The following is a 21,440-nucleotide window of genomic DNA, read 5'->3' as shown; positions in this document are numbered from 1 at the left end:
AACGTCGAGCCGGATTCCTTCCTCTTCTCTTAGCCGGATTCCTTCCTCTTCTCTTGGCAGTATTGTCAGCTTATTCTCCTTGCGAGAGGTTGGATCTGATCTCCGGAAAGGAGGTCCGCTTATTTACTTATCTGAAAAAGCAAAAGGTAGGTAGGCTGTTTCAGAGAAGAGTACGTGGGTTTTCACATAGCTGGATATGAAAGAGACCCTAATGAGCAGCTTTTATTATTATTTGCCACTGATAATACTGCGCATGTCTCTGATAAACTCGAGGGTCGTTGCTCCATCAAGTTTCCTGATGGGCTTGGCCTCAATGCACTTTGTGAACTTATCCATCATAACTAGAAAATGTGTGTATCTGCCAGAACGGTCCAACCATATCAAGTCTCCATATGGCAAAGGGCCAAGTGATAGGGATGATCCTCAAAGCTTGAGCCGGCATATGGGGCTACGTGGAGTATAACTGGCATCCAACACACGCCTTAACCAAAAGCTCTGCATCAACAGTGATGTTAGCCAGAAGAAACCACGCGCGAAAGGCTTTGGAGACAACCTATCTAGCAGAGAATGATGTCCACAGTCGCCTGAATGGATTTCTTGCAAAATCATCTTCGTCTGGAGAGACGCAACGCTGGCATTGTTTTTCGAAAAGGTGAAATACCCACGGCCTCTGCATCTCTTGATGCACATAGCCATATTATTAAAGATGCAAAATCCAGCAGCCGAACAAAATCGACCCGAAAAAAAAAGCGAAAGAAAAACCTGAGGCCGCATGCCTTGTGACAGTAGCTCCACCAGATAGCCACTAACCCTATGTTACAAGACAACATCAAAACGGAAAATAACTCCTAGGCTACGCCTTCAAGAAGGAATTGCCTCACGTTGGCATATGTCGGAAGCGATATGCTTGTATAGCTAACCATTGATGATGGCATATGCCTTGGCCTGACGGACAATCTGCTGTGCTTCGACCTCGTCAGCCAGCAAATCCTTGTTCGCCAGGTACGCCTTTAGGGCACCGTCCAATCCGGGTTGACTACCAAGACCGAATGAAAGAAACTACGAAAGCTGACTATGAGTCCACCTATGATTGACCTCTATGGGCTTTGTTTCTCGTTCAAGAATTAATGGTTTAAAAAAGCGGTTTAACAGAGTGCATAGTTATATCACAAGAACGACAGATTCTACAGTCAAGAATCTGCGCCAATTCCCACAGTCTAGAGAAAAGTATTTTCCTTTATTCCAGTACTACATTATACAACAGTAGAGTGAACAAGTGCGTGTTCAGTTAATCTCTGAACACTCACATTGCTCACGCGTAGCAGGCAGCCAATGTATAACTCCATAATTAACACACACAAAATAACCGTGTACTATGTTCCTTCGCCCCAAAATATAAGACGTTTTGGTAGGCTAAAATGGAGGTAGTACAAAAATGGATCATTTGAAGTAAAACAACAACAAATTATATACCTCATAGGCATAAAAATGGCTCGGTTCACAAAAAAAGCCTTACCTTAAAGGCGACGCAGCTTGTGAAGGGACGGCATGAGTAGGAACATCAGGAGCGCAACTTCCAGGGCAATAGGCGTCGTTCTAGGATGAGCGAGCAAATAGACAGGCGTGCTTCGATGCGCCGGTGATGCCGGCCTTGACCAATGTGTTGTTTAGAACCTCTGCAGAAACATTATTTCCTCACGATCAAGGCGGTTGTCCAATTAGAGGCCAAGTTTGTATCTCTAAATGTGCAGTCATGCACATTACTGTCTGCTGAATGAATGAAGTCCTGAAGTTTTCATAAAATGAAATAAAATTCAGCTGGGTGGAGACATTTGATTCTACATGTTGTTCAAATGGAAATTGGTTCTCTCTGAATGTAAAAGGATAATGTATCCCATCTATTACATAAGTAGAAAATTCTTGATTTGAGCATGACGATGAATCGAATATCAACTGAGTCCTTAAACTACCACACTAGAAATATTTGATAATTTTTGACCGTGTATGACCAGGAGGAATGAATATCAAGAATTCAAGATGCAGTTGCTCTGCTGCAGGATTTAACGGAGACAAAAAAAATTCAAAGCACTAGCACAGAACATACAGATTTTCTAACTTTTTCAAAGTTATCATCATTTGGACCTCCAATACGAAGAAATACAATAATTTGTGTACCAGACACTTCTTCAGATCAAAAAACGAGATTAATTTTGCAAGTAAGATGGTGTAATAGGGAATGAAGCATATCAACCAACATACACAGTCAAGTATTGCATACGGTCTCAAAAATAAAGTATTGCATACAGGACACTCAACCAGTAGATTTGATATCTCAAATCACTAGGGAGCAAATAGGGATTTTAAAAACAAACATCCCATCATTTATGATAAATCATGTTAACTTTTACTCCTTCACCTTGTTACTGAAAGCATAAGCTATGATTCTCACAAAAGAAGACCACGCGACAGAACAGTGCTTCATCAAGTTACTTGCTAATTTTTTTTATTTTTTTTGGTAGAACCAAATATTCTTTTCCCCCCAAACAAAGCAAGATTTCATAGCCATACATTAATTGCTGAATCAGAATGAACAACTAGGTTGAGGTCATTCGCAATCTAGAATGCCAAAGACATGCCACATCTCAATAACATGACGAGTAAAATACCAGTTGCATGACAATCTCTAAAGCATTACACACAAGTCACAAAGTGCCATGTTTCCAGTTCTGCACAGTGACAAGACATGCCACAAAACCTGAAGGGGCACAACAATCTAGTCAACCTTGTCCACAAGGCCACTGGAGGGATCCGTCAAGAACAGAATATGGTCAAAAGGTTGCCAACATCAGCAGCTGTAAATTCAAGTTGAGCATTTGGAGAAGGCCTGCTATCAACATGTAGCTGACTGTGTTGATCAGCTACCCATTCCTCAGTATATTGGTCCTTGACACCAAACCTCATTAACTCGAGCACTTTACCATTCAGGAGAAAGAACTTGGCAAAGTTGACATCTGTTCTGCTGCCAATATAAAGCTTCAACTCTACTTCTCTGAGATGATCGAGGCATTCGATAGGATCTTGTGGTTGAAGATGATGCACATTCTCCATATCATTTCCAGGACATGACTGAAACAAAATAATAAAGACAATTACACAATAGAAACACTGAACCCCACCTGACAAGTAAAACAAGGATTAATTCATTGGAAAATGTATGAAATGACCGTGAAGCTATTTTTTAACACCAAAAACTATCGAAGAAAGAAGAGAGTCACCGTGATGTAGAGCTTCTCCAAGCAAGGAAATTTTTTGAGGAAGACTATGACTGCATCAAGATTAGGGCCACTAGACGTGAGATGCAAAACCTTGACGCTGCGCATCAGAGCTTTCAAGTTGCCAGCAACCAATCCCTGATAACAGAGAAGGCATAAACATACAACAGGATCAGAAAGAAGCCTACTAATATGACGCGTAATACTGAATCTTAGATTAGATGGCCACAGCTACCTCAGAAATTGCAGACCCAAGCTTGAGTTTAGTAAAGTCGTCTGTCATGAAGCCAAAGGTCTCGAGTTTCGGTGCCTTGATTAGCCGGATGGTTGAGTCTGGAAGAGGATTAATTCTGATCAATCTTTCCAGTCTGGGGGCATTTTCTATGACTAGTTGACAGCCATGCCGACCGTCGTTTGTGCCGATTCTCTTGAGAGTTGGTGAATTGATGACCAGATAGTAGAAGCCGTGGCACCTGTCCAGCAGCAAGCTCTGGAGGACAGGGCAGCCATCGAGCAGGCCGTGGAGGGTGTCTTCCCGTACGAAGATAAATCTCATGCTGAGCTTCTCAAGGCAAGGGAAGTTAAACGGCGGCTGCGCGTCGTCGACAAAGAACCTGCAGTTGCCGAAGCTGGCCACGCGCAGGGTCGTTGCGAAGCGGAGGACGGACAGCGGCATCGGAATTTCGTACCGAGGGAGCCATAGGTCGATCTCCTGAAGATCTCGGAGGGCCGGGGACCCGAGCCAGCCGTCGGGGTCGATGATGTGGAGCCAGGCGGTCAGGAAGCGGCGCGCGGGGCCCGGGTGATCGGAGAGGATCTTGGACACGGCGGCGGCGCGGTCGCGGACGCGCCCGTCGATGTGGGAAACGTCGAGGTTGAGCGGGGAGGAGCGCCATAGGGGACGCCAGCGGCGGGAGAGGGATGTGGTGCGCATGGCGGAGTCGACGGGGAGGAGGGATATGATTATGCTGAGGATCTCACCGGGGAGAGAGCTAATCAGATCGATTTCCGGCGGTTCCGGTGCCGTCTTGGCTACAGGAAGCGCCGCCGCCGCCGCCGCCATGGTCTAGGGCACACGAGGAGTGACACTGAGCAAACTTCACGCAGATCTGGCTTCTCTCCAGCGCAGGCAACAGGCAAGAGGCCGAAATGGAGCAAAATAATGGGCTGGGCTGCAGGACGTGGTGTTATGCACAGTTTTTTTTTCATATAGTTGTGAATGATACCATACAGACTAGCAAGTAGATATGGCACACCAAAATGAGCCACGCAGTTTAGATATATTATAACTGAGCATCTTCCCAGCCCTCCCAGGCTATCAGTGTTTGTAGTCGTGGGATCGTTATTTTTGGATGTTTCAACCGTTCGATTAGCTGTGAACCAAACCACCGAGCGCTAATTCACAGGGCCGCTACTCCCGTAACAATATCGGAAGCCTGCCGTGAAACTGGGCCTAATGGGCTTTAATCCAGCGTGGGGCAAAGTACAGACACAACGACGTTTCAGCAACAACCTGATGCAGCCCTTCCGCTTCTTCAACCTTGGCACGCCCATGATCTCGCGATTAGGGTTGTCTTTGCCGCCGCCACTGCTCTCCTCCTGCATCGTCGACAGCTGCAGCCACCCTGCCGCCTCCTCCTTGATGCGTCCTTCCATCCTATTCTCTCCTCCTTGCCCCGTGGTTCACACTTCTCTTGACTTCACAACGGCGAAACCCTTCTCATCTCACGGTGGCGCGAGGAAACCGTGACAAGCACTCCCCGTCTGTCTTGGTGGCGTGAGGATGAAGGTAATTGCTAGATGCTTACTGAATCAACCTCTCCTCCAGTGATCTTCTCGAGAGAAAACTGCCTGATGTTCCGTCTCCCCAATGGATCTCCTCTTGCGTCATCTCACGACAGCCGTCGAGCAGGTATAAACATCAGTTTCTCCATTTTAGATAGGCCAGTGAGGTAAATTTCATCATGGAGAAGACTCAATCATGGTTTCTCTTTATTGTGCACTATCCTTTAGTGTAGTGCAAAATATTTCACCTACAGGCAGAGTTGAGAGAACTAGAATGGGGCAAGGACCTTTATGCATCGGCTAACACAACAACAGTGCCCAGTGACATTCACCGGACCATCAATGCCAACCTTCAAGTCCAAGGTCTTGCTTTCTCAGTATTTTGCGTTGCCTTTCATACATTACCAACAATGTGCTTTCTTTCTGGCTGCATAACTACCCTTTGTGGTCTGGACTCTGGAATATGCCTGCAACAATCGAGTCAAATGAATATTTATTGAAGTTTGCGGCATTTATGTAAACTGTAGTTTTTGATCTTTCATACCACCATTGCTTTCAGATGTATGTATTAACGTCTTTTTTCTTTCTCTCATTTACAGCACAAAGAAGTTGGAAATTTCTGAAGTCCCCAAGTAAATCATTGATCGATTATATATTGCTCTTTGTAGAAAAATTATAACATACTCCCTCTTTGTGCTATATATACTGCTCAATATTCATTACCATCAATAATAGAATTGATAGTGTGTGTGTGATTTCCCTCTTTTTGCACAAATTCTTAACTTGCATTTTGATATTGGCCACCCTTTGGTTACTACATACTTATCCAGATGACTGTAGCAAGTCTTTTTTTAGTAGAACTATAGGAAGTCTCTGTTTCCTAGCATTCTATCATTGCTTTCCTTTCCTCTAGAACAAGAGCACAAAGTATTTTATGAGATCTTTGGCTCTTCCTACATGAAATTTGCCATGTAACTATGGTTCCTGAAAGTACAACATAAATTTGTTTATCTAGACTCGTATGATTTATTACTTGGACAAATAGCGTAAGCATATTGGCCTATGGCAATGTTGTTGCAGATTCCAGTGTTCACATTTGCCACCTTGATTTCCCTTTTAGACGGTTTTAATAAGGCCATCACATGGGTTAATTGGTCAGGAGGGGCCAACATCCTGCAAGATATGGTGCTGCAAAATGAATGTCGAATTTGTCCAGCTAATCAGGTTAGTGTAGTATAGTACCCTCGTCTGTTCATATCTTTTTTTCTGTTGCGATGGTTGATCTCCTAATTATGTTGGTTAGTTGTAGTAAATTGCCATACTGCCCATACATGTGTTGTATCTAGAGCTTCAGAAACCTATGATGATACAGGTTGCTTGATTGATCAAGTCCATTGCTAGCTATCTTTTAATTTTATGATGCTTCTTGCGTTATCTACTTAAGTGAGAAATTGTTATATGCAAAGAAACAAGCTTGAAGTTAATTTAGAACATACATAAATACATTTAGTACAATAGTCAATTATAAAAACACCGGCAAAATTTGACTTGCTACTTTTGATTTTTGAGTCATCCATTAGTCCTATGTCGCTGACCCAGTGCAATTGCTTCTTAGGATCGGACTGCATTTTGCCTATCATGCTATCAATTGTTTCGGATGTGGTCTCTAGATGTGTGCTTCATCTTCTTACTACATGAGACGGACGTCTTCTCATATTTATCTGAACAAACTAAGTTACACCAAAGATGTCTTATGACCATCCATCTTCATCAGCGCTATGTCTATCTCGCTCTATCTTGCTTTCTATTTTCGATTGACTTTAGTTGCCTCAGTGATCCAAAACCCTTAGGTGATCCATCCACGTTTGATATTATTTACGGAGTAGGAAATTTTGATACAAACAAGCGTATTTATTCAGTACATGTATGCATAATCCGTTTCCTGTCATTTTAATACTCACATGACCTTTCAAAGGTGAAAACAATATCTATCTTTAGTTCTTCACCGACAACCCATGGTTCTCCGGAGTCTGTACTGAAATGCCTTACAAAGAAGATAACAAAAGCTTACACAACTTCTTTGCAGTATGTAGCTTTTCCTTTTATCATTGTGTATTTGTAGATGATCTTTTTAAGCATTGTGCGCTAGATGATGATTATGAGCATTTTCAGTACAAGCTATGTGATGTGTTGAAGGTTGTACTCGTAGTAGCAGCATGATGATCCTTTTTCCCACCCTAAGTATATGATGATGGTTCATCTTGTTTCCCATCTGTGCAAATGCAGTGGTGTATTCATGTTTCTTTTGGGTCGTTGCCTGGATTTTTACCTCGATTGTTACCGAGCTAACGAAGGAATTCCTTGGAATTTGCTGGTACTTGTGCCCATAGGTATAGATTGTGCAGTTCAAGAAGGTCGAGATAATATCAACTTCAGACGTTCTTATTATGTTGTTACTTGGTACGATTGTTGAGTATCAATGCATGTTGTTTCCAGAAGCATGTTTGACCTCTTTCCTGCTTGTGTTTAGTTTCGGGAGAGCTTGCAAGACTTGCAGGAACGGCCAAAGAAAGCTTAAGATCTCGATAGTAAAGGATTTTTTACTGTGTTTGTGATAAAAACATGTTCTAATCATTTCAAGGGAGTGTGCAGCACAGGACCTGTTTTTTAGAGGGATGTACCATGTATGCAACATCAACATAATATGAAGATTTTACTTGCATCCTCGTAGTAACTATTGCATTTGTATTTTTTTGTCCCTATGATTGGATGCAAAACTACAAGTATGCCAGCTGTGGGTCAATGTTTAAGGTTATTGTTGCCATTGGTTCACTGAGTGAAATATATGTTGCTTCGTTCCAACTTAGTACTCCCTGTTTCGAACGGATATAATACAATATTATTTACTACTGTATTGGGTGTTTTGTTTCAAAAGAAAAGGAAAAACTTCCATGAAACTCATTTGAGTCTATTTATCATAAGTTAAAGATAGATGGGCGCAGCAACGCGCGCCATCAATGATCTAGTGAAGTAGGAAGGCAGGACGCAAGGGCAGATATGGCATCGTCTCCTGGAGGTTCCGGGCCAGGGGAGACGCATGCGATGATAGACGCGGCTGACACAATGGTAGTGGTAGCAACGTGGGAAGCAACAAGAGACAGTCTGCAGAAAACCAACACCTTCAGTCCACCGTTGGGAAAGATGTTGTCGCTCTGGGGAGCTCTACAGAACTTGTACTATCTGAAAAGGCTGAGGAGGTTCCACCGCTGCCGCTTGTCTATGTCTCGCCACGGAAGGAAGTAAAACGGCCCAAGAAGGATGATCAAAGATCGACGGCCTCCCCAGTGGAGGACTGCCCGGATCAATGAATCTGTTATGCTAGAATTATCGGGGTATAGGCAACGCCCCGACAATTCAAGAGTTGCGTGAATTGGCGCAAGAGTTTGCCCCTAGGGTACTATGCATAGTTGAAACTCAGATTTCTAGAGTTAGGGCTGAAAGTTTGGCAAGTACTTTAGGTTATGATAACGCTTTTGCTGTTGATTCCTCCGGTAGAAGTGGAGGCTTGGCTATGTACCGGAATAATGAAATAAAGATTGAAAATTTGGGCTATTCGAGGTATCACATTGATGCTAAGGTTACCAATCTGGGTGGGGCTCCATGGAGGCTTTCATGTTTCTATGGGGAGGCTCCGACCCATCTGCGTCATCAAACATGGGATACAATGAAGAATATGGCGAGTCTGCATGATATGGCTTGGGTTTGTATTGGTGACTTTAATGAGGTGCTCCGTCATGATGAGCACGATGGAGTTGGCACGAGAAGCCAATCACAGATACAAGGGTTCCGAGATGCAGTTGATGTTTGTGGCCTAGCTGACTTGGGATTCAGTGGCACAAAATGGACATTCGAGAAAAAAGTGACCGGTGGCACTTATACGCGGGTTCGATTGGATAGAGCTTTGGGGTCGGTCGAATGGTGTGAACTTTTTCCCCAGGCAGGAGTGGAACATCTAACAGTAGCCACATCAGACCATAGTCCTATATTACTAAGCCTAACACCGGCTCAGGGGAGGAAGGTGGACAGGGTGTTTCGATACGAGGTCATGTGGGATATGCATGAAGATTTAAAACCGACCGTTCGATCTGCATGGGAGCCCAATGGCCACCATCTAATGGTTGAGGAGGTGCGTATGAATCTTGATAACCTAGCACAGAATTTAGGCGAGTGGTCGAGGACGACCTTTGGCAGTGTTCGAGGCAAAATTAGAAAGCTCAAAAAAGAGCTCGAGCGACTGCGAAACCAACCACAAAGAACAGGGCCGTCACATGTTGAAGTTAAGACAAATGATAGGCTGATTGAATTATATTTGCGGGAAGAGATAATGTGGCGACAGCGGTCACGGGTGCAATGGTTGGCGGAAGGGGATCAAAACACGCATTTTTTCACATGAGGGATTCGATGCGAAGGATTAAGAATTTGATAAAAGCTTTACATAAGCCAAGTGGTCAGGTAACCGATGATCCAACTGAGATGCAACAGCTTGCTTTTGAATTTTATAAGAATCTATATACGTCGGAGGGCATCCAAGGTTTGCAAGAAGTGCTTGAGCATGTTCTAGTAAAGGTGACTGCAACGATGAATGCAAGTTTGTTGGCTCCATATGATGGGAAAGAGGTCAAATCAGCCCTGTTTCAAATGTTCCCAACGAAGGCGCCGGGGCCAGATGGATTTCCGGTCCATTTCTTTCAGCGGCATTGGGATGTATGTGGTGAGGCTGTCACCCGGGCTGTGCTTGCTATTGTTAATGGAGAGGAAAGCCCTGAGAGGCTCAATCATACGTTACTGGTTTCAATCCCCAAGGTAACAAATCCTGTCTTACTTTCACAGTTTCGCCCCATAAGTCTATGCAATGTCTTTTACAAGATTGCCTCCAAGGTGTTAGCGAACCGTCTAAAGGCCATGTTGCCTGATATTATATCCGAAGAGCAGTCTGCATTTGTGCCTGGTAGGCTTATCACGGATAACATTATTTCAGCCTATGAATGCCTTCATTTTATGAAGAGGAATAGATCCAAATCTAACAGTTTCTGTGCTCTAATGCTAGATATGATGAAGGCTTATGACAGAGTGGAGTGGCCCTATCTCAGTGCTATTATGGAGAAACTTGGTTTCGCGCCACAATGGGTTAAAGTTATCATGACTATGATTAGTTCAGTTTCTTTTTCAGTAATGTTCAATGGTGTCAAATCAGAGGTGTTCAAGCCTACACGTGGTATTCGATAGGGAGATCCGATCTCACCGTATCTTTTCTTGTTGGCAGCAGAGGGCTTTTCGTGCCTCCTAAAGTCTCAGAACCAGTCATCCCAGCTCAGCGGCATTAAGGTGGCACCATCGGCTCCGCCGGTGAACCATCTTTTATTCACGGATGATAGCCTGCTATTTTTCAGGGCAAGTGTTGACGGAGCAGACTCGGTATCAAACCTATTGGATACATACTGCAATGCATCGGGATAGAGAGTTAACAGGGATAAGTCAACCATGTTTTTTAGTAGGGGATGCCCAGAAATAGTTCGGACTGATGTGAAGGGTTTTTTGCAAGTTCCAAATGAATCACTCAATGACAAATATCTGGGAATGCCATCTGATGTGGGGCACTCCAAGAAAGGTACGTTCAAATATCTGAGTGACCGAGTCTGGAATAAGGTGAAAGGATGGATGGGCAAGTGCTTGTCGGCAGGAGGAAAATAGGTGCTAATAAAATCGGTAGCTCAAGCTATCCCGTTTTTTCCATGTTGTGTTTTAAGTTGCCAAGAGGTCTTTGTGATCACATAAAGACTATCATCAGAAAGTTTTGGTGGGGATGTAAACAAGGAGAGCGTAAACCAGCATGGTTTTCATGGGATGTGATGACGAGGCCAAAATATTTGGGGGGCCTAGGATTCAGAGATATGGAATTGTTTAATCTCGCACTGCTGGCCAGACAAGCCTGGAGGATACTGAATGAACCGGCCACTTTAAGTGCAAGATTATTAAAGGCATCTTATTTCCCTAACTCATCTATTCTTGAGGCCCAGCTGGGTTCTCGTCCATCTCAAATATGGCGTGCAATTCTAGAGGGGCGAGATGTGTTGCAACAGGGAATAATCAGAAGGATTGGCAATGGCTTATCTACACGCATCTGGGAGGACAACTGGATTCCCAAAGAAACAGATCCAAAACCAATTGCATCACTAGTGGCGACACCTCCCAGGAGGGTATCCGATCTGCTGTCTCCGGCCACTGCCTCATGGAATGAAACCTTAGCGTACGGTTTTCTTACCCTTCGATGCCGAAGCGATCCTAAAGATCCCAGTGTGCACACGAAATACAGAGGACTTCTGGGCTTGGAACCCGGACAGGAAGGGCAGGTTTACAGTCAGTTCGACATACAAGCTCCTAGTATCAACAAAACTTCAAAGAGAAGCTTGGCTAGAAGGACGGGGTGATTCATCATCAACGGCTAGAGAAGAGGAAGCTTGGGGCCGTCTATGGCAGCTGAAAGTCCCATCAAAGATCAGAGTTTTTCTGCGGCGTCTCGCTTGACACTCCATACCAACTACGGATGTCCTACATAGACGGAATATGGCAACGCAGAGTGCGTGTCCGTTGTGTGGATGCCAAGACTCGTGGAGACATGCTCTATTGTCATGCACTATGTCGAGGTGCATCTGGGCCTTGTCGGATGAAACCCTTGTGTCGCAGATGACAGGGAATGAGGAGCCTCATGCAAAGAACTGGTTGTTTGAACTTCACGAGACTTTAGACCACGTGAGCTTCACAAGAATGGTCGTTACTTTGTGGGCTATTTGGTATGCGAGGAGAAAGGCAATTTATGAACATTTGTTCCAAAACCCACACCAGACAGTATCTTTTGTAGACTCTTATCTTCAGGAGCTACAACACATCCCAGCTGCAAAACAAAAAGTGCAAGTACTTGAAGTTTCAGGCCAGCAGCGCCGGTGGAACCCATCTCCAGCTGGGGTTGGTAAAATCAATGTGGACGGTGTACTAGCAAGGCACAGACGAGTGGGAGTGGCTGCTGCAGTCTGCCGAGACTCCAACGGTAATTTTCTGGGCTCGTCAGCAGTTGTCTTTAAAGGAATTAGAGACCCTCTTATTTTGGAAACATACGCTTGCCGAGAAGCCCTATCTTTGGCGGAGGATCTCTACGAGCTGAATATCATGGTAGCCTCAGACTGCCAAGGTGTGGTGCAAGATATCAATGAAGGCACACGGGGTGCCAATGCGGCTATTATACATGAAATAATAGACCGTAGAGCTAGTTTATCTTCTTGCTCGTTTGTTTTTGAGCGAAGAAACAATAACTTTGAGGCTCATAATCTCGCTAAATTCGCTTGTAATTTAGATATAGGGAGGCATATTTGGTTGGGCACTCCTCATGACCCAAACCGTGTACTTATGAACATTGTTTTGAATCAATAAAGCGAGCGAGATTTCTCAAAAAAAAGACTAGCAAGTAGAGAATCTTCATCTTCCTCTCGTAAAAAATAATTGAGAATCATCATCATCGTTAAAAGTCATATTGTAACGCTAGGCGCAGGTCGACCGGCCCAATTTCGGCCGGTCGCCACGCGTACCTTGGATTAAGCGGCTTTGCGTCGTTAGATTTTCTCCGCGTCCTGTTGGTTTCCTCCGCATCTATCTGGTTTGAACCTTCGATCTAAACGCACGCATATAAGGGCATCTCCAGCCGCGCCCCCAGGAAGGCCTCCCCAGGCGTTTTTTTCGCGCCGGCGCCGAAAAAACAGCCCAGTCGCGCCCCCAGGAGCCCGATTTTCGCTGGCTTGGGCCGAAAACAGCGTCGGCGGACCCAGCCCGAACCCGGCACGCTGGGGGGCGCCCCCGGGCGAACTGTTTTGGCGCGAAAAAGCCACGGGCCCGCCGCGTGAGCGACACGGCTCTCTTCTCGGCCCTTCATCGTCCTCATCGCCTCGTTTCCCGCGGTGAATCAATGCCAAAGCTGCCGCGCGCTGCCGCCGGGCCCTGGAGGAGTACGAGGAGATAGCCCGGCACGGCTTCTCCGACGAGGACGCCATGCGGTGGGCGCGGGACGACTACCTCCGCGGCGAGATGGTCCGGCAGTGCCGGGCCCTGGAGGAGATCGCCGCCCGCAAGCGTGGGTGCGAGGACGAGCACGGCGTCGTGGTCCTCGACAGCGACGACGACAACGTCGACGACGCCCCCGGACCGTCCAACCCGCCGCGCCAACCGGGGGAGGGATGCAGCAGGGACGGCGGAGGCGTAGGCGGGGGCGGCGACGACGACGACAACGATGATGACGACAGCGGTGACTACACGCGGTTCTACAGCCTCCTCTGCATGTAGAACCGCGTGGGCGGGCGGCGAGGTGGGCGGCGAGGGAGACGGCGGGGTAGCCCGCGGTAGTTTTTTTTTGTAAAATATGTTTAAGTTTGAACGAACTCGCCGATGTTTGCGTTAAATTTGAGTCGTTTTTGCGCCGTATTTGACTTTTTTGACAAACCGTGGGCACCGCGACTGGGAGGCATCACGCCCCCAGTGCGTGGTTTAGCGCCGATGCGCCCCCAGGGGGCGATTTTTTACCCCTCGGGGGCGAACAACTAGAGATGCCCTAAAGGGTACCCCACGCAGCTCGCCGGCACTGGCCAGCCACCTGCGTCCGTCCACAACCACCCATGTAGTAGGCGCACGCGCATGCGCCTATGTGCAAAGCTAACTTGCTAGCAGGCAAGCATCTTAATTGATCTACAGTAGTCAACTTGCAAGCAGACAAACAAATATCTTAATTGATCCACAAGCAGACGTACGTGCACACGCTGAACTTGATGACCTAAGCTAGCTTAAACTTAGTCGACCTTGACAGAAATTCCCCCAGAGTTGCCACCGGCGAGCTCTCGTAAACAGACCTGGACTAGATGCATCAAAATCACCAATTCCAGCAAATCGATTCTCTGGTTGAAAATTTTCTTCTCACCGGTTCCAGCAAAAAAAGCAAATATGCAGCTTCGTCATCTGGGCCAGGCCCTGGTCGCCAGTCGCAAGCTTTTTCTGCCGCCGACCGGTCTCTGGTTGAAGCTTTTTCCATATAAGGTTGAAGCTTTCTTTGTCAACAGTTGCAACATTTCTCTGGTTGTGGTTGCACAGTGTCTAGTTGGAGCTTTCTCTCTCGCTGGTTGAAGCTTTTTTCATCTACAGCCGAAGCTTTTTTGTAAACGGCTGCAACTTTTTTTGTTTGAGTAGCAACTGGTTAAAGCTTCCTCTATCGTCTCGTTGAAGCTTTTTTCATCTAAGGTTGGAGCATTTTCTGTCAACGGTTGTAACTTTTCGTGATTGGCAGTTCCGGTTGAAGCTTTCTCAAAAGTCGGTTGAAGCTTTTCCATCTAGAGTTGAAGCTATTTTTTACAGCAGTTGCAACACTAGGGTATGCGGTGGTTCTAGCCTTGCCTCCGTCTAGTCGCACACCAACGCTCGCGCCATCTCTATTTGCCGCTTCCATCGACGTCTAGTCACGACCTTCAACTCCGGCCGTCGCCGATTGCCGCACCCATCATCTTTCAGTTCTAGCTCCCGGTGCGGATGGTCCGAGCAAGCCGTGGTGCTGGTCGTAGCACGCCACACTGACGGGTTCCAACATTTGGTCTTCGAGCTCCGACTAAATATGTCGCCGATGGCCACCCTAGCTTGTTGCATCAAATCGTTGTGCCGGTTGTAGCGGTACTGCTTATACTAGTTCCAACAACAAAAACTCACTGCAGCAAAATCATAGCACCACTGTGCCGCTGTCGTAGCACGTCCATCATAGCACCACCGTGCCACCGGCCACATCTCTCAGTGTCACCACTCACACAACTGTTGAAGCTCTTTTCGCGTCGGTTGAAGCTTTTTCCCATGTTGGTTGAAACTTTTTTTCATTGTCGACGCTCGCTGCATAGGGTTGCATGATCGACGGCCACCAGTCATCACCATTAAAATGGATGTATAAAAAAACTCACTGGTTGTATAAAGACAATGGCGGTTGCAGCAAAAATCATCGTCACCGTCGTCCCGGATTGCATCTCTGCCATGAATTTATGTAGCAAATTTTCTCGTCGGTTGTAGCAAAATCCAATGACGGTTGAAACAAAAATCATTGTCCTCGTTGTAGCGTTGTAGTTCCACTGTGAGTCCATGCAACAAAAATTGTCGCTGGTTCCAGCACGCCGCGATGTTGGTTCCAGCACACAATCACCACGGTCGCAGCAGCACCCCAGCCGACCCTCGAGCTCGTAGCGCCATTATGGTGTGGGCATGGCCATGGTCGGTGTCGGTGTCCTGGACTTGGGGGTATCCAGTCCTGCCTGCCCGCGGCCCACCGCGTGGCTCCATCGACGGCCTGGTACGACCCAACTTCGACATCAACACCACAAGACCCTCGCGAGGGGCCAAGCCTCGCGAGGCGGACGACGCCAAGACCCCTGAAGGAGTTGGTGTCCTCAGGAGGGCTATTGAGGGGCGAAGAGATCTATGCAGCTACCTCATGAGGTTCAGCTAACGTGAGCCATGACGACCAAGGCCAGATGGGCGCCAGGCGGGTGCAGAGCGCAGGTTTCCTCTTTGGTGCAAGGGAGGCAAGCCACATGCGCGGAGTCCCGAGGAATCAGCCAAAGGTTTCCATTCTTGTGCAACAAGACCAAGACCGCCAGGACGGCAGGATGAAGGTCATCACCGAGCCCACCGCAGCGTCACGACCAGAGGCTTTTCGCAGGCGAAGACTGCTTTTGTCAGGATAGACTGTACTACTTGTCCCCTTTCAAATCCCTCCGTTGTGGAATCCCTTCCCGTTCATATTTGGGAGGAGGACCAAGGCCACTAAATATATGACTTAGCCACCACCATAGAGGAGGACCGAAACGAGAGCAAGTAGAGCATCACACCGGCTCAAGAGCACCTCACCTCCTGAGGCTTGTTCATCCCTTGTACTCGTTCAACCACAGCCCCTCGAGGAAATCCACGACACCACACTGGAGTAGGGTATTACACCACAACGATTGCCCGAACCAGTATAAATCTCTGTATCTTTGTGTCTCTGTGAGCTCTACGCGCTAGGCTAGGGAGGATCACGAGTAGGCAGGCTGGACAAGTTGAGATCTCCGCACGCACCCCAGAGTTCGAACCTCTCACGGGTTGCCGGATCCCGAAATCTGACATTTGGCGCGCCAGGTAGGGGTGTGTCGGATCATCTCTTCTGTCGTTCGATCCGCCACTACTCCGACACCTCCATGGCCGACGCGCGCAGGGCTCGCGCTGAGCATCAGGCTGTGGTCGCTGCTCGTGTTGCCTAGACAGCTCCGATGGGTGACGGTTGAGCTCGCCGCGCTCCCTCTCTAGTGGCCAACGCCGCCACAAGCCTTGCCGGCCACGATCAGCAAGCTTCATCGCTGCACCCTTTGATGCGCCGTGATGGCCACACCGCCACTCCGTCACTGACTCCAGCAGCTTCGTCATCCCACGCGCGCCACGGCCAGGTGGACGCATAGGCCGCTCTGCTCACGGCGCAGGAGCTTCTTCACTACCGTCGCGTGGGTGATCTCTACGAGGAGTGGCTCGAGCGTATCACCGAGCTCATCAGCGTCACGCACGGGGGCTCCGACAGGCTGGCTCGCTCGCTTCCTCAGCAACCACCTGCAGCGGGCAACATCGCGCATGGGGCTCCTCCTCCGCCTCTGGCCTGGGGCGCCATCATCGATCCAATGCGTATGGCTCCACGGCGCGACCCACAGCGGCCGGCACCGGCTCGAGATGACGTGAGCTGCCAGGTGGTGCAACGTCCCCAAGGAGAAGCGCGCATGCTTCCAGCGCCCCAGCACCAGGCTCGCGAGCCGCCACAGGAGGTGGCGGTGCGTGTGCATCAAGACTACGTTCCACCCCCTCGACGACCTTCGGTGTCCATGCCGGGAAGCCGTGCATTCACTGCAGAGCCCCGCAACGTCGTCTGGCCGAGCAAGTTCAAGCCTGACCTGCCTCCACGCTACGACGGCACCACAGACCCCGCCGAGTTCTTGCAGCTCTACGAGCTGAGCATCAAGGCGACCAACGGCGACGAGAAGATCATGGAAAACTGGTTCTCGATGGCCCTCAAGGATGGTGCGCGTTCTTGGCTCCTGAACCTGACCGAGGGGTCGGTTTCTTCCTGGGAGGAGATGCGCAGTCGCTTCATCGCCAACTTCCAGGGCACCCGCGACCGTCCACCTGCTGCGGGCGACCTGCGCCGCGTCAAGCAGCAACCTGGAGAGACCCTGCATAAATATATCCAGTGCTTCAACAACGTCCGCCTCAAGATTCCCAAGGTGTCTGACGAGGCCATCATCTCCGCGTTCACCGACGGCGTCCGTGATGTCAAGATGAAGGAGGAGCTGGCCATCCACGAGGACCTTTGCACAGCTCTGGAGATGTTCAACATGGAGAACAAGTGTGCGAGGGCTGAGGAGGGACGCCTCTCCCTCCTCGAGCTCCCTGATGCTGATCCAGAAGACAAGAAGACCAAGACCAAGGACACGAAGCGCAAGGGGCCGGCCATGCTTGCGGCAGAACCAGAGACCAAGCGTGGCTGCGACCATCCCAAGTCATCCAAGGGCAAGCGGCCGTTCTGCGCCTTCCACAATGTCAACAGCCACAACACCAGTGACTGCCAAGAGCTCAGGGCTCTCCGCGACGGGCACCTTAGTCGACGCCCCGAGTGTAACAATCGGGGCTACGATCGCGGAGGTGGCCGAGGTGGAAGACGCTGGGATGGACGCAACCACCGTCAGGAGTGGCGCGACCAGCCTCGTGAGGACCGCTGGCAGGACCAGCCTCGCGAGGGCAACTGGAGGGAGCAGCCTCGTGAGGACCGCCCCCAGGGCAATGCAGCTTTGCCTCCTCTGCCTCCACCGCCAAGAAGGAATGAAGATCACCATCAGGACGAGGGGGCGGGGGGCTTCCAGGAGCCACGGGGCATCGCCTACATCTTGGGCGGCTCACAAGCCCCAGCTTCTCACCGTATCTTCAAGCAGTTCGCGCGCGAGGTCAATGCGGCGCTCTCCAAGCTTGAAGTAACTCGCCCTCTCAAGTGGTCCAAGTGCGCCACCACCTTCGGCTCCTCAGACCGGCTCAAGTGCGCGGCCACCGCTGGCGCGCTCCCCATGCTCTGCCCCCCCGTCATCAGCAACGTGACCTTCACCAAGACTCTCATTGATGGCGGAGAAGGGCTCAATGTTCTCTCTGTTCAGACGTTTGATAGACTCCAGGTACCATACTACCAGCTACACCCCACCAAGCCATTCTCAGGAGTGACCGATGGATCAACACACCCGATCGGGCAGGTTCGCCTCCCTGTCACCTTTGGAAAGCGCAACAACTACCGCACCGAGCTCATTGACTTTGACGTCGCCGACATCCGCCTGCCCTACAACACCATCCTTGGGTACCCAACACTGGCCAAGTTCATGGCGGCCACGCACCACGGCTACAACATCCTCAGGATGCCAGGAAGCGGCAGCATCATCACGGTCGCTTATCTGGAGAAGGATGTGGTGTGCTCCCTCGAGCGCGCCTTCGAGGCTGCAGCGGTTGAGAACCCAGAAGACGAAGACGGTGCCCTTCCTCCTGAGGTCCCTGTTGCTTCGGGGTGAGTATCTTGCTTGTGTTTATATAGGTCGACTGAAGTCTTTGTTCTGACCAACTGGATCATGTATCTTTCTAGCCCCACCTCTGCTGCCACTGACATGGACATCGACAAGGCACCAGCAGACGAGGAGACCGACGATGCGGCCACTTCTTGAGCTGGTAAGTCCATTCGACCAGGCTTCATTTGGTCGAATGGATCGTCAGTCAGCTGAATTTCCGATATTTCTCTCTTCCTGTAGTTCCGCAAGAGGTCGTCGTGCTCCCTGACGATGATGAAGAAGAAGGGCCTCTACAGGAGAGGATGAAGAGGAGTGGGGGGTCAAGCAGGAGGAGGCTTGAAGTTCAAGTCCCTCAGTCGACGCCGGCGCTTGAGGCGGTGGTCGAACGTTCCAAAGACCCGGTTAGGACCAACGTCACATTCGCCAACCCGCTAACGACTGATCGTCCGTCGGGGTCGACTGCTCCGACTCCTGCCGCTCCAGTGCAACTCCACGCATTTAACCCATCATCTGCTTCAACCGCCTTGGAGCCATCGCTCTTCGCTGCATATCAGACCCCAGAAGACTCGCCGAGTGCTGCTAGGGAGGCTCTTCGCCAGGTGAACCTTGTCATGGAGCAGGTGAAGGTGATGCACGAGGCTAGTTAGGTGGCTTATAACGCCAGCACTGCCCTACAGACCAATGTTCAGGTCAGCGAATTCTGACTGAGCTTTTGAATGTTGTTTTATATCCGACCACCCACTGGGGTGTGCCTTTGTTTAGGATTTAGGAAATCTTCCACTTCACTCGACTCGTGCTGAGTCGTAGTAGTCTGTCTGGACTAGTGGGGGCATGCCGAGTGCACCTACTGGGTGTAGTCCCCGAGCCACGATCGACTGCTGGCAGTCGACTGAGGTCTTAGAATCTTATCTTTTTTTTGACTCACGCTGGGCAGACCCTGTTGAGTGTTGATCTAAACCAGTGGGGGCACGCTAAGTGCACCCACTGGGTGTAGTCCACGAGACCACGGTCGACTGCTGGCAGTCGGCTGAGGTATTAGAATAACTTTTCACTGTCATTGTCTCTTATTTCTGTCGACTGACATATCTCTCTCGCTGACTGCAGAGGTCTTGTGATCTTGGAGCTCGACTTTCCGAATTAAATAAGAAGCATATCAGCGTTGAACTTGACCTTGAACTCGCAAAGAAGAACCTCAAGACTGCTCAACAAGAGACGACCATCATGGGAGGTAACTATTCGACCTCTGCCTACTTAGTAGCTCGCGTCTTTCATTGCTTTTTCTTTCAGTCTCTTTAAACCGAGTGACTTCACACAAGCAGATGTGCGTAATGAAAACCGTCAACTTCAGGCTCGTCTGAAGAGTGTTGTTTCTTTAGAGAGAATGAAGGAAGCTTTGGAGAAGAAGGACCAGGACCTTGCTGCTGCTCAGAAGGAAGCACGTGAGAAGACAACGCTTGCGGACCAGAAGCTGGCTTCAGTTGGCAAGTTAGAAGAGGAGAACGCGAAGTTGAAGACCGCCATCTCGGAAGCCAATCGAGAAGTCGAGCAACTGAAGAAGGACAAGGATAACCTGACCACTGAAGTTGGAGGCCTCAGAACCAAGACAGGCAAGCTAGAGTCCTATCTGAGACAACTTGCCGCGAAACTAGTTCTGAAGCTTGAAAGTATATCCACTCGACTGGTTAATTGTCGTCGATTGAAGTATGTTGTAGTATTGTTGACTCACTATTTTTCACGATGGAACAGAACTTTGTCAGGACTTCAAAGCTGAAACCAAGAGGGTCGAGACAGGTCTCGACCCCATCAATTGTCCTGTGAAAGATGATGTTGCGATGAACTTGCTACGATTGGAATCACGCTTGGACGGCGCTATTTCCTATCTGACTCAATTGAAGGCTGCGATGACTCGAGTGGACGCCGAACTCTGGCCTCAGGCGGAACATTCTCAAGACCTCGAGTCATTGATCACTCGACTCAACCAGATTCCTAGCCGAGTGCAAGAGTGGAAGAAGTCATCCTCTTGCTGTGGCGCTGACGTCACCCTGTCATTGGTTCAAGTGCATTGCAAGGAGGCTAGAGAAGACAAGTTGGCGGCCCTCAAGGTTTTGAATACTAAGAAGCACTCCTTCCAGTCCTTCATGGACACCTTCCTTGAGGCAGCCACTCGTATTGCTGACAGCATCGACCTCGACAGCTTCTGCGATCCGGCCAGCCCTTCTCCCGCCGAGTGACCGAAAAGACATTATGCTTCGCCCTCATTTGCCTCAGAATGCCGAGTGATTTTGTAATCGTTAAAACTCCTTCGGGCCTGACGCCCGAGTACTTTAATCTGCGGTTAGAAACCTTTGGATTTATCTGCCCCGGGCTTATCTTTGAATATGTTGTGTTTATCTTCGAGTGAAAATTGTTCTTTTCTCAGATTAGTTTTTGTACTCTTGATGCAACTTCTGAGGAAGAGGCCGTAGTCGACTTGTTGGACGAGCCTTGAGCAGCATTGATCATCTCATCAGCGAGGCACTCAACAATGGCCTTGACGTTCCTGAAAGCAGTTCGCCTTGGCGTTAGCTGTTGAATGAGCCTTTGGCAGCATTGACTAGCTCATCAGCAAGGCACTCAACAATGGTCTTGATGTTCCTGAAAGCATCTCGCCTTGGCGTCGGCCGTTGGATGAGCCTTTGGCAGTGCCAACAATCTCGTC

General features: G+C 48.8%; 1 protein-coding gene across 1 annotated transcript; it reads right to left on the bottom strand.

Annotated features, from left to right (window-relative positions):
- Positions 1 to 2,622: 2,622 nt before the first annotated feature.
- On the bottom strand, positions 2,623 to 4,385 carry LOC119349079 (putative F-box/LRR-repeat protein At5g02700). The gene is made up of 3 exons (XM_037617085.1): positions 3,508 to 4,385; positions 3,276 to 3,410; positions 2,623 to 3,126 (listed from the first exon to the last, which is right to left on the bottom strand). The coding sequence occupies exons 1-3, from the start codon at positions 4,333 to 4,335 to the stop codon at positions 2,812 to 2,814; spliced, it is 1,278 nt and encodes a 425-aa protein (XP_037472982.1). The 5' UTR covers positions 4,336 to 4,385; the 3' UTR covers positions 2,623 to 2,811.
- Positions 4,386 to 21,440: the final 17,055 nt, after the last annotated feature.

Source organism: Triticum dicoccoides, chromosome 1B, assembly GCF_002162155.2.
Source record: "Triticum dicoccoides isolate Atlit2015 ecotype Zavitan chromosome 1B, WEW_v2.0, whole genome shotgun sequence".
NCBI classification, from domain to species: Eukaryota; Viridiplantae; Streptophyta; class Magnoliopsida; order Poales; family Poaceae; genus Triticum; species Triticum dicoccoides.
The sequence above is the reverse complement of the archived record's forward strand: the minus strand, read 5'-3'. Positions and strand labels throughout refer to the sequence as shown.

Bases quoted from the DNA above. Each gene is read 5' to 3' on its own strand.
- LOC119349079 (XM_037617085.1), bottom strand. From the start codon at position 4,335: ATGGCGGCGGCGGCGGCGGCGCTTCCTGTAGCCAAGACGGCACCGGAA. The intron at 3,411-3,507 runs GTAGCTGTGGCC...CTCTGTTATCAG, and splicing joins TTGGGTCTGCAATTTCTGAG to GGATTGGTTGCTGGCAACTT. The intron at 3,127-3,275 runs GTGACTCTCTTC...ATTTTGTTTCAG, and splicing joins TGGAGAAGCTCTACATCACG to TCATGTCCTGGAAATGATAT.